General features: G+C 41.6%; 1 protein-coding gene across 1 annotated transcript in view; it reads left to right on the top strand.

The window, feature by feature from the left end:
* The window catches only part of KDM4B (lysine demethylase 4B), a gene marked incomplete in the record, with an annotated part of 3,340,808 nt that overhangs the window by 559,256 nt on the left and 2,768,256 nt on the right, over positions 1-13,296 (top strand). Inside the window, 1 exon segment of the mRNA XM_044054047.1 lies at positions 9,126-9,301. Within this exon segment, the coding sequence (XP_043909982.1) occupies positions 9,126-9,301 (176 nt within the window).

Raw genomic sequence — 13,296 nt, 5'->3', positions numbered from 1 at the left:
CATCTACATTTATGGTAGGTGCAAAACTGTACTTTATTCAATCTTTTACTGCCAACTGTAGGGACTCTACCAGTTGCATTTCCTCCACAGTCTGCATTGGTGGATTATAGCTTCCAGACTCTGATAAAATCCCTTTGGGAAATTCCTTTCCTCTTTATTATGGTATACTTTTGAATGTGAAGTTGTTCAATCTCGCCGTTCATTCATCACTGATGGGTTCGAAGCCGACCCTCTGCTCTGACATGGCCAACTAGCAAGCTCAAAGTTCTCCAGTAGCTCGAGACCCCACACCTTATCTCATAATGCACTGCTGGAATTACCCCATTTCTAGTTTGCCGCGGCACGGATCTCTTGGTTTCCAGCTTGGCTCGAGACTTTATTGGGAGTTTTTCAATTTTCAGCAAGTTATATTTTTCATTTTTATATGTCCTTGTTCTAGTCTTAATAGCAGGTATACCAGATAGTAGTTTTTCTGTGTTTATACCCCTTCCCCTCTGTATTATCTATCTTGCCTTTGGCGTTTTGGCCTTAGGATCCCTTTTTTAGTGATTAGTCAGTGTTCCCTTTTGGGACTATTATTTTTGGATCTCTTAGTACTGTTTGTAATTATTTAGTTGTCAGTGCTCCTTTTGGGCTGTGTGTGTGTGTTTGTGCGAATTACACAGTTGAAAACAGCTCATATTTAAATAGTGTGCTTGAGTTGTGTAATGTCTGAAGAAAAAGACAAACATCCAAAGTCTGGGTTTAAAGAATGCCCAGACTGCGGACAGAAAATGTCAGTCACAGATGCTCATGTGCAGTGTGTTTACTGCTTGGGTGAGGTACATCTGCAAGAGTCTTGCAGTATATGTCACTCCTTTTCCACAAGAGTGTTATCAGAAAGGAAGGGGAAATTAATTGATAGGGGTATCATCAAACACCCCCTTTTCTGAGGCATTGTCTGATCAGGATGGAGCCAGTAAATCATCTAAATCTTATAAAGTTTTCTACTGATTCTAGATCCAAAAAAGGAAAGAGGTCAGAGTGTGTGGTGACTTCGGCTGCACTGCCTTCGGAGCCGGCAGTCTGCTCTTTTCGGAACCGGGACACTGCTTTGGAACCGGTTGCCAAAAAATCTCCATCCATATTGCTCCAGTTGGCTCCATCTGTCCACTCTTCCAGGTCCTCTGTCAGCCTATCTGATCTGGATATGGACCGACTGGTTCAGAAACTCTTAAAGGCACCAGGCCTAGTTAAATTGCTGTTGGCTCAGACACAACCGTCGGAGCCGAAGACCACTACCTTTGAATTGTCTGCTCCTTCTCCGAGCCATACCGGACCTTCGGAGCTGGAGGAGGCTGACCTGATGATTGTGGATCCCTTGGAGCCGACACCTGCTCCAGTGTCATCGGCTCCATCTGCTTGGACGTTCTCGGTGCCGACTGGGGACTCTAGGAGCCGACACTCTCCAGTCGGGTCTGGGGAGGATAGCCGCACCGACTTGTCTGTGCCGACTCTTCCTCTCGGGGCCTCTTGGCTTCTACCTCTGGCTTGGAGCCCACGTCTTCGGTGTGGGAGGAGATTGTGGCACCATCGGAGGCATCGACTCCTCCTCATCGGAGCCGAGGTGCATTCAGTGCCATGAGGAGTGTGTTGTCTCCCAAGACTTCCTCATCTCAAGGTATGGCCTCTTCTTCCCCTAAAGTGCCTGTGTTTGTTTCTGTTTCCTCCAGTCATCCCAAGTGTAGAGACCCAGAGCCTCAGATAGCCCCACAGGGCGCTCCCTGCTCTTCTGAGACCTCTCCAGCAGCTCCCCCTGAAGAGGTTCCCAGGAAGAGATTATGCAAGGGGAGGCATTTGTACTCCCCCCCAGGAGTCTATTACATCGGACACCGACCCGGATGAATCAGAAGGATCCCCCAGATCGCCCTCTGAGGACATCTCCTTTGCGTAGATTCTTGAAATTCTTAGGCAGAGGGGTGATTGGCAGTCCAAGAGCCCTACTGAGGATGAGTCTGTTCTCCTGAAGGCATTTGGGTCTCAACCTTCCACCTCTTGGGTATCTCCGCCCTACGATGAGCTTATGGATCTGATCTCTCATAGGGCATGGGTGTCTCCAGAATCTATGGAACCTGTTCCTAGGAGGCCTAATAAGTTTATTTCAGTCCCTGTGGATAAGTCCTTTTTGACCAAGGGAGTCCCTGTTGATGCCATGGTGGTGGCGGCGGCAGCCACCAAAAAGGAAATGTCTGAGACTTCCTCATCTAGCCATCCTCCTAACAGAAAATCTTGGATCATGGATAGATATGGGAAACGCATGTTCAATTCAGCAACTTTCTCACTCATATCACTGAACTACTTGACACATTCTACCAGACTGCAGAGAGATCTCCTTAAGGGGTTGGGAGATGCTCTTCGAGTGTATCCGATAAGATTGCCACTCAGCTCTCTACCCTCAATTTGATAGTCAACTCGTCCATGCATCTAGTATCATACGCAGCTGATGGTTCGAGTAGAACCACAGGTACAGGCATCGCTCTTCGTAGGCATGCCTGGATGCGACTCTGTTCCTTCACCGAACCCTTCAAGTCTTCTTTTACTAATACCCCATTTGACGGCTCATCTTTGTTTGGGCCAAAGGTGAAGGAGACTTTGACCAGGTGTGAGCAAGAAGGAAAGACTCTGTCTGCCATCGGAGTCCATTTTTCCACCCCCACTCGACCTTTTCCCAAAGGTCAGAGGGGAGGAAAGATGTGGTTCCGGAAAGCCCAAGGAGCTTTTCAAGACGCACATGGAGAGCCCCCCTCTAGAGGCAGAGGAGGGGGTTTCAACACCAGAGTGACAAGAGATCACTTTTCTGCTCAGTCCTACCAGCGCTCATGAAGGGAGGCCTGGCTGTCCTACTCTGGAGGCAGTCGGGGGGTCGCTTATCATTGTACCCCAAAGCCTGGCTAAATATAACAAATGACAGTTTGGTACAAAGTATCATTTCCAGAGGATATTTCATACCGTTCTCCACCCAGCCTCTTTCCGTCAGAAAAATCCCAGATGTTCCACCCAGTCACATGGGACAAGCAGCAGTAGAGTTACGCCGATTGCTAGAAAAAAGTCATCCAGCCAATCCCAGCAGACCAGACAGGATTCGGAACCTACTCGAGGTTCTTTTTGGTTCCAAAGAAAAGAGGGGACTGGAGACCCATTTTGGATCTCTGCAGACTCAACCAATTTGTGAGAAAAGAGAAGTTCTGAATGGTCACTCTACAGTCCATACTCTCCTTCTTGGGGAAAGACAATTGGATGTGCTCTATCGATCTCAAGGATGCGTACTACCACATAAAGATGGCCAGACCATCCAGAGATCACCTGCGTTTCCGGCTGGGAGCCAATCATTATCAATTCCGAGCTTTGCCCTTTGGTCTCACTACAGCCCCCAGAGTGTTCACCAAGTGCATGGCAGTAGTCACGGCTCAGCTGAGGCGTCTAGGATTCCAGGTGTTTCCGTATCTAGACGATTGGCTCCTTACCTCCACCACCAGGCATCAACTTTAAGTGAGAGAAGCTACTCGGACACTCTGCGATCAGCTAGGCATTACAGTTAACTTCAAAAAGTCTGCCTGGTTTTCATCGCAGCATATCGTTTTTATAGGGACAGAACTAGACATGTCAACCACCACTCTCCTCCTCCTGCCAGAAAAAAATCTCTATTCTTTGCCAACACATCTATGTCCCTGATATCAAAGAACAGAGCACCAGCAACAGAGGTATTGAAAGTTCTAGGATTGATGGCGGCAACTATTCTAGCAATCCCATTAGCAAGGATGCATATGAGAATCCTTCAATGGCTTCTATTCACACAATGGTCTTACCAAGAACTTCCAATGAGTCACATGTAATGCTGATAACAAATTCCTGCAACAAGGATCTTCAGTGGTGGTTGACGTCTCCATGTCACAATAGGATGTTCTTTCATGCTTCCCCCTCCAGTTGCCATTGTGACCATGTCACAATAGGATGTTCTTTCATGCTTCCCCCTCCAGTTGCCATTGTGACCACGGATGCTTCCCTGATAGGGTGGGGGGGGGGGCTTTTTCAGGGAGAGACTGCCCAAGGCACATGGACAGATCAAGAATCACATCTGAATATCAATTTCCTGGAGATGAGAGCAGTACTTCTAGCGTTGCAATACTTTCAGGACTCTCTTCCTCTAGGGACAATTGCAATACAGACAGACAAGGCGGGACCAAGTCTTACCCCCTTTGCCGAGAAGCCCTCAGAGTATGGCAGTGGGCACTGTCTTCCCACCGCTTTCTGTTGGCAACGCACATCCTGGGCAAATCCAGTGTCATAGCAGACAGACTGAGCAGAGCAATCTTATTGCCCCACGAGTGGTCCCTCAAACAAGAGATTACGGACAGGATCTTCCACAAATGGGGCCAGCCTTCCTGCGACCTGTTCGTCAGTCACATCAACAGCAAATGCAAAAGCTATTTTTCCCCGATTCCCATGCCAGGTCACTCCCCGAGGGATGCTCTTGTCCACGATTGCCCCCCCCCGAGTCTCCTCTTTGCATATCCACCAATTCCCTTGATGCCCAAATTCTTACAGAAAGCAAAGTTGCTGGGATGGACAATCATTCTTATAGCCCCTCATTGGCCTCGGCAGATTTGGTTCCCGTTTCTTTACCATCATATTGTGGAAGATCCATGGATCCTGGACGCAGTTCCGGACTTGTTGACGCATCCGTCAGGGGATCTTCATCCATCATTGCAGACACTGAAGCTAACCGCTTGGCTGCTCCAATTCCCCGCATAGCCAGACTCTATAATCTTTCCCATGACACTAGTCAGATTTTGTTGGCTTCCTATAAACCTTCCACCGGAAAATTGTATCGTAGTAAGTGGAAGAGATTTTTCATTTGGGCTTCTCCCCACAACACTGGCCCTTATCAAGCACCATTGTCTTCTATCTTACAATTCTTGACAGAAATCTTCAACAAAGGAGCAGCGGCAGCTATAGTGCGAGTACAATTAGCTGCTATTTCTAATTTCCATCTAGGAATTGATGGTTTGAATATTATGGCTCACCAATTGTCTAAGGCTTTTCTAAAAGGTTCCTTTCACATAATACCTCTAGTGAAGACACCTTATTCCCCCTGGAATTTGAATTTTGTTATTTTGTATCATTCTTCCTCCTTTTGAGCCTGCATTATCTTGTGAACTATAATTTTTGTCATGGAAAACTGTCTTCTTAGTAGCCGTCACTTCAGCCCGTAGAGTGTCAGTGCCCCCTTACATGGTCTTCCATACTGACAGAGTATCTCTCAGCACAAATCCATCCTTTCTGCCCAAAGTATGTTCTGAGGTTAACATTAATCAAGTCATTGAGTTGCCCGTTTTCTATGTTGCATAAACTCTATGTTCATAGACAACTTAGATTTTATTTGGACAGAACAAAAGACATTAGGAAATCAGATCAGCTCTTTGTGTCTTTTTCTGAGACTAGGAAAGGTAAACCAGTTGCTAAAACAACCCTAAGTTTCTGTCAGATTGTATCACCTATACATATGCTTGTCATAATATGCCCTTGTCTAGTAAGGTAAAGGCTCATTCAACCAGAGCAGTTTCTACCTCGTCAGCCTTTCAAGCCAAATTGCCTTTAGATAACATCTGTGCAGCAGCCACATGGTCTAAACCTCACACTTTTATAACTCATTACAAAGTGGATAAGGCCTCCAGGGACAGGGCTTCATTTGGCTCTACTGTTCTGAAGAGTGTATTTCCGTGAGACAGCCAAGATCAGGGTGCTAGGGATGCAACTCATCAGTGATGAATGAATGGTGAAATTGAACAACTTCACATAAAGAAGTTATGTACTCACCATAACTTTCCTTGTGAGTTGTTCCATCTCGCCTTCATTCTCACGTCCCTCCCTCCTTCCCCTTCCTGGCTGGCAGTTGACCTTGAGGCGGTCTTCATCCTGGTTTTTCAATGTGTATTCATTCCTAAGCAGAGTAATTACTGTACTATTATATGGTACGCAGCAAACAAGATCTGAGGTAATTCCAGCAGTGCATTATGGGATAAGGAGTGGGGTCTTGAGCTACTGGAGAACTTTGAGCTTGCTAGTTGGCCTTGTTGGAGCTGAGGATCGGCTAAGAACCCATCAGTGATGAATGAAGGCAAGATGGAACAACTCACATGGAACGTTATGGTGAGTACATAACTACTTTTTTCTTGGCCAGGTTTTTTGAATTCTTTCTATGCAATTTTGGATCTATCCAGCCATTTTTTTGCTATATAGAATTTCAATAGTGCACATAGTGTTATTGTAATTGATTACTATGGTCTGTGATATGAAGTACAGCTGTTTGCCATGACAAAGTAGTCTGAGTATCCTATTTTTTTCTAATAAGGATCTCCGCGAGCACCACAATTTATATACCTTTTTGAAGCTCCAGAAGATATGAAGGGTGTCAGCTACTGTGGTAGGACAGAATGGGCAATATGGGAAATTTGCTGGGTTGAATTTTTTTAATAAGGCAGGTGTATGATAGGCATTATTAATGATCATGATTTGAGTTTATATTAATTTTTTAAAGGGAGTTAATTTTGTGGTGTGTTCTATATCTGATGCTTTTTGATTTGGTGTAATATTATTGTTCTTTTCATCCCAAATTTAGAGAACAGAAATGTATTTTGGAATTTAATTTTTATCATCCGTTTATATGTATTAAATGGCATTTTGTTCTTATACAATAGCATTTTTTGAATCTCTTGCAACAGTTGTTTGTCCTGCTGTCTAATTGTATAGCTTTCAGTTGTCAAGTTTACTAAGTGGAGAATTTGCGTAATTATGTTGTATTTTTTATTTACATTTAATTTTTGATACTATCCATTGAGAGATCTTTTAGTTGGTAGAAGTCCCACACACTGCATTTTTTTATTGTAGGATAATTGTCTAGATTTATCCTAGAATTAGCTAGTTTTATATTGGGGTTACAATATATTGGTTGTAAGAATGTGATTTTCGAGTTGTAGTGATATCAGAAACTTTTTGAAGTCTTCGCTTCTATTTATAATAATTGGGTGGATTTTAAGTGACTTGAAGTATTTCTTTTACTGTTTGAATTACAAATACGCAGGAGATTTGTAAGTGTGGGGTTTGTGGATGCTTTGTAAGGCAGGCATAGATCATCCCTCAGCAATCTATAGGAAACCACGTAGCAGGAAAGGGCTTTAAGTCACTTTGCGTAAGGCAGGCTTCTTTTGCCCTTATTCTTTTTATAAGGAACCTCCAAAGTCAGTGTAATTGCTGTATCTGCCTTGTCAGGTATATACCAAAGGGAGCTTTGTGCTCTGATTGATATAGGCAGAGTACAGTGGGATAAGACAGCTGCGGTTGTGGTACAGCTGTGGTGGTGGTGCTGCGGTAGCGTTGTCGCCTCACAGTAAGACGTTGTCCTGTTCGATTCTCAGCTAAAGCGTCTTCTGTGTGGAGACATGCGTGAATGGGCGTACCTTCGTTGAAGGTTGTGCATCAGGCCTGGCAAGTCAGTACACAAAAATCTACTGCCAATCATTAGAGGACCGGAGTTCCGCTGTGGCGACCCCTAACCGGGGAAAAAGCTGAAAGATACAACAGTGGGATAATGACCTCTTTGGACCTAGATGCCATGCCTTTACTTATAAGTTGTGCAACATAAAAGGATTTCATCACCACTGTGCCATGTGGTGGTCGAAGGTAAGGCTGCTATCTGTATGTGTACCTAGATCCCTGACCACTGGGTCAGTTCTTGAAGGCTTTTTATCAACATGGTAATTAGCTGGGATGGCTGTCTTTCCAAGGGTACAGTTGTGTATTTCTTAGCATTGAGAAGAGATGAAAGAACTGGATGTGGAATCTTTAGAAAAGGGATAAACTGCATAAAAATGGATTTGCAAGAACAATGCATACAGAATAATGTTCAAGAGGAGGAATGGGGATTAAGGGATGTCAAGAATTGAGCGATTTGTGTAATATTTGAATTGAATTAATTAAAACACATACGTGTGTATATAATGTGTGTGTGTGTATATATATATATATATATATATATATATATATATATATATGTGTGTGTGTGTGTGTATATATATATATATATATATATACATATATATATATGTGTGTGTGTGTGTATATATATATATATCTATATATATAGTACATGTGTATATATGTGTATATATATATATATATATATACATATATATATGTGTGTGTGTGTATATATATATATATATATATATATATATATATATATGTGTGTGTGGATATATAGATATAGATATATATATATATATATATATATGTGTGTGTGTGTGTGTGTGTGTAGATATATATATATATATATATATATATATATATATATATATATATATAAAATGAAAATATCACTGTTTTTTTTTTTGTTTAATGCATGTGTGCCTGTTGTTTCATTTGTGACTTTAATAGAGATGTTAAAAATAAAAGAAAAATTAAAAAAAATGTGCTTTGATCTTGACTTTTTTCTCCATTTATTGCAATGTGTGTTTTTTCTTATTTTTTCTGGAGTATTGCTCGTATAGGATTATTTTATTTATCGTTTATCATTGTGCTTTCATGTTTATCTTTTACCATTGTGCTTTCCTGTTGCTAATTTCTTTCAGATTTTCTCAGAAGGTCCAGATTTTTGGTCTGCTCCTCTTAAAATTTGTGGTTTTCTTTTAAGTCAGTGAAGACTGATGCCAGTAAATAATGGTATCTATTTCAGGTTCATGCTTCATATCCTTCAGAAAATGCATGCTAATGCAAAAGCTGTCATTCTAGCAGCTTTCTAAGTTTATAACAGCAGTGTTTAACATTTGCCCTGATTTTGGGCCTTTGTCCCCCCATTAATTTTGGCTCTGTCCATTTTTTTGTGTTTAGAGGTTGAGAGGTATGGCTTGCATATAGGTGGAGGATATTGCTCTCTGTTTGCTGTTATTGACAACATACTGTGCATTCACTGACAAGGCTTGAGTATTTCTGTTGTAGTTTGAATGTTTCTGTAAACTTTATTTAGAACTCTGAAAAAGGTACTTTTAAAGACATTTGTTTCAGATGACTACCTTTCTGTGTTCTTGTAGGTTATCCCTCCAAAAGAGTGGAAACCAAGGCAGTCGTATGATGACATTGATGACATGGTGATTCCAGCACCTATACAGCAGGTGGTGACAGGGCAGTCGGGACTGTTCACACAGTACAACATACAGAAGAAACCAATGACTGTGGGAGACTATCGTCATCTAGCAAACAGTGAAAAGTATGTTTTATATCAGACCAGTATAGTGTTGCTGCTTAACTAAGCTAGTGCCTACCTTGTGTGGGAGGTGTAAAGTACACTATTCTGTTGTTTTCTCCATAAGTTTTTCATTTTGTATTGCAGCTTATATATTCTCTGTGTGATGTTGAGTAATAAGGTAGACAGCCGTTAAGCCTTTACAGTGTGTATAGTAACATTATATAGTAAGTACTTAAAAGGAGCATCTGTTTTCATAGTGTTCATTGGATTGGAAAAAAAATAATGTTATTAGCTGGTCAGAACCCTCTGTAATTTGAATCAGATGTGTGTTGCTATAGTGCTTTGCTACAATTAAACTCAGCCTGCATGAAGTAGATCCACCCACTTCAGGTGTCTTAAAAAGGTAGTGGGTTACATGAGAGGTAAAAGGAGGACAGAATTATGGCTAATATACTTATTTCTTTGAAATTCTTACTAGCCTAAAGACTGCAGTAAAATAGCATTCAGACTCGACATTGTCTGTCTACCAGGTACTCTCTGCAGTGAACAATGGACTTGATCACATCCTTTTGCCTTTTCAAATGGTCATTTTTTTAAGATATAAAACTGTTTGCATTGCACACACCTGCATTGACCCATGCAGACATGCACAACTTTTTGTCAAAGTAAAAGGCATGAATATATCCAGTATTCTCAGTTTTTTCTAGCCCCTTGCAAGGTTTTTGATTACCTTCTAATGTGAATTGGTAAGAAGTTTTCATGTTCGATGCCCAGAATGTCTAGTGGTACCAAGTGTACCTACATTTTGCAGATCTGAGTCAGTGCAACCACAGGAACTGACTTTTTTTTTTTTTTTTTTGGGGGGGGGGGGGGGTAGCACAATACTGACAAGATGTCATTTGCCCTCGCTCCATCCCTGCAGCTCCCATCAAGAAGGAAGGTTATTGTTTTACAGTGCCTGGCAGCACTAGAGGAGCCTTTGTACAACAGCTAGTTGGGGGGGGGGGGTTACTTAAGTATTTCTTTTTTGAAAATCCCAGGCAGAAGCACAATAGACTGATAAAGAACCCAGTGCCCTGGTCTCCAGCCTGGCTGCTTTTCAGAATGATCCTTCACATTGGCGGTCATTGTACAATAACAAAAGGCTATCATACTTCTGCTTATGTGAAGTGGAACTTTATGTTAAAGAGAGTATGAACCCTCTAGTATGAGTTCTTGGAAGTGAAACCTTTGTCATCGCAAGCCCACCTCTTTCTGTTTTGGGGGCACTCAGCCTTTATTGCCACCACGCTGAAGATTTACAGTCTGTTCATTGCATTATGGAATGTGTTTGAGTGAATAAGAGCAGACTTCAGCATATAGGTGAGAAGCTGAAGCAAAGCAGTGTTCCAGACAGACTTCCTCCTCCTCCCTTATGCACATTTTGCTGATTGGAGTCCTTGTATACTTTGGTCTCCTATGAAGGAGATGAACCAAAATGTTGGTCCACTGGAAACGTCTGATTCTTCACTTTTGCAGATTGGAAAGAGGGTGGAGGTGCCAGTATTAGACATCGATCAGACACATCTAATTATTCTTATGATAACTTACTTCCTGAGTGCTTTTCCTTTGGAGAAGCCCCTTAAGCTCATGGAATGTATGCCTATTTTTTAACACCTTTATTAAATTATTGCGTGTGATGTAGGCAAATTTACATTTATATAAAAGTAATCAAACTGTATTAACATGTTCATGTTTACAAACATTATACTTCACATGTATTGCAGTATATCATATAACCTAAGCAACATTACATAAATTATCCAGTTCCTGCCCTTTTTTACACAAGAAACATAGAAACATCTTTATTAAACCATCATGACATAGGCAATCATATATTTAGATAAATGAAAACAAACCACACCAACACAATCTTAGTTCCAAGCTTTTTACATCACAAACCACACTGACACACAACCAGTTGCAAACATTATGCATCACTTACCTTACCCATTCATTTTCAGTCTAACATTATATAGCTCATTTAAGTCCTGCCTTCTTTTAAATTTCGTTCTTCCCCTATATGTATTGTTCCCACACTTCCCATTTTTTCCTGTGTAGTTTGCTCCTACCCTTTTCTAAATATCTCAATTATATTTTTTTTATCTCTTTTACTGTATATATTATTTGTAGTATAGTTGGTTTAGATTTTGATTTCCATTGTCTAGTTAATTGCTTTTTTGGCAGCCTCCATAATTAGACACAGCAAGAACTTACCATGTCTAGGCAATTCTGATCCTGTTTCGTAGCTCAGAAAAGTCATCTCCTTCATTACATCAATCTGCCCACCCAGCATCTCCAACAGTGTATCCTGCAGGGGATCCTTAAAGTCACCAACTCACCGCTGTCCCAGAAATTAAGTTCCCAGTTACCTCTTTTTTTCCTTGTCACACGTCCAACATTTACCGGCTACCTGAGAAAAAATTCTCTGGAGTCTACTTGCAGTTTAAAATACCTATGTAAACATTTCTAAGAAAAAAATCCTAAATCTTCTAGATTTTGTTGCATATTTAGGAGACCTACATATATCCTCCCATTGTTTCTTTGTGAATTGCTTATCCAGTCTCTCTTCCCAATCCTTTCTAACCTTCTCCGATTGACTCTTACAGTTATCATGCAATATTTTATATGCTCTACTAATTATTCCTTTTTAATGACAGCTTCTGTTCTAGATTCTACTAAAAACTCTACCAGTGCTGGTCTTTTGTTTAGGATCCCCAGTTTCTTTTTCTCTGCCTATAATCTAATATCCATCCTTGATAGGGAAGGCAGTCTCTAACCTGCAGTCCAAATAAATTCTTGGCAACTTCCCATTCTGTCATCTTGCCCTCTCTACTTATTTGCTCCCAGTACCTTATTTCCTTTGCCAGTTTTCTCCAATAAATTCCAGCCCCCTCTTGCTTTACTGTCTGTATCACTAATTGCAGTCATCCCTATCGGCAGAATCTCCTTTCTCCATTCCCGTGTTGGCTTAGTTCTTAGTATACTTTCTGCTACTTTACAGATATATTCTGTATGATTATTATTTTCCTTAAAGGCCTGCATCCAAAATCCCAGTTTTTCCATGTTTCTTGAGCTTCCCGTTTCATCAACATCCCTTTCCACATTGAATTATAGTATGTTAAGTTGTCTATCTCGCCTTCATTCTTGCTGGATGGGTTCGGAGCCGATCTCGGCTCCGACTCGGCCACTCTAAAAGCTCGAGAGTTGGTTCCACCGGCTCGAGGCTGCCCCTATATCCCACAATGCTAGGCGTGAATTACCTCAGATCTCGTTTGCCGCTACAGCGATCGAGGTGTTTTTCTACCGGCTCCAGGTTAGTTTAAATTAGATTAGTCTAATAACCTTTAAACTTACTCTAGCTTAGTTTTTCCCCTTTTTTACCTTTAGTGTAGTGGATATTTATCCTTTCTACCAACTTATCCAGCCCCTTCTTCAAGAACTAATAAGTTCTTTCCTTAGGCCTTCGGGCCCTTCCTTCCCTTACAGTGTGTGTATGTGTTTTTGGTAGCAGTTTATATCTTTAACTTAACTTAATTTTCAGAAGTTTTGTTTTAAAGTAATTTAACTTAATTTTTTTCTGACAGTGTAATCTGTGTGTGTGTTGTTTGTGTGTGGTTACACTTCGGTTCCTTGAAAATGTCCAAGGATTCAAAGGTCTCAGGCTTCAAGAAGTGTGACTCGTGCTGTCAGAAAATGTCTCTGACAGACGGTCACACTTCTTGTGTGTACTGCCTGGGACCTTTACACCTGCAGGACTCTTGTGCTGTATGCCATGGCTTCAGCCCTAGAGTCCTGCAGGAAAGAAAAAACAAACTCATACTAAGGGGTTTGCTTAAGCCTGAAGGTTCCCTATCTGCTACCTCGGGAAAACCTTCCAAGGCTTCTAAGACCTCGGCTCCAGCTTCTGAGTCGAGGCCTAAGGCTTCGAAGTCTACTGCTACATCGGCTCCGGCTGGAGCCGATGAGTCTTTGAC

Source organism: Protopterus annectens, chromosome 13.part0 (assembly GCF_019279795.1).
Source record: "Protopterus annectens isolate FY-2018-M chromosome 13.part0, PAN1.0, whole genome shotgun sequence".
NCBI lineage: Eukaryota > Metazoa > Chordata > Ceratodontiformes > Protopteridae > Protopterus > Protopterus annectens.
The sequence above is the reverse complement of the archived record's forward strand: the minus strand, read 5'-3'. Positions and strand labels throughout refer to the sequence as shown.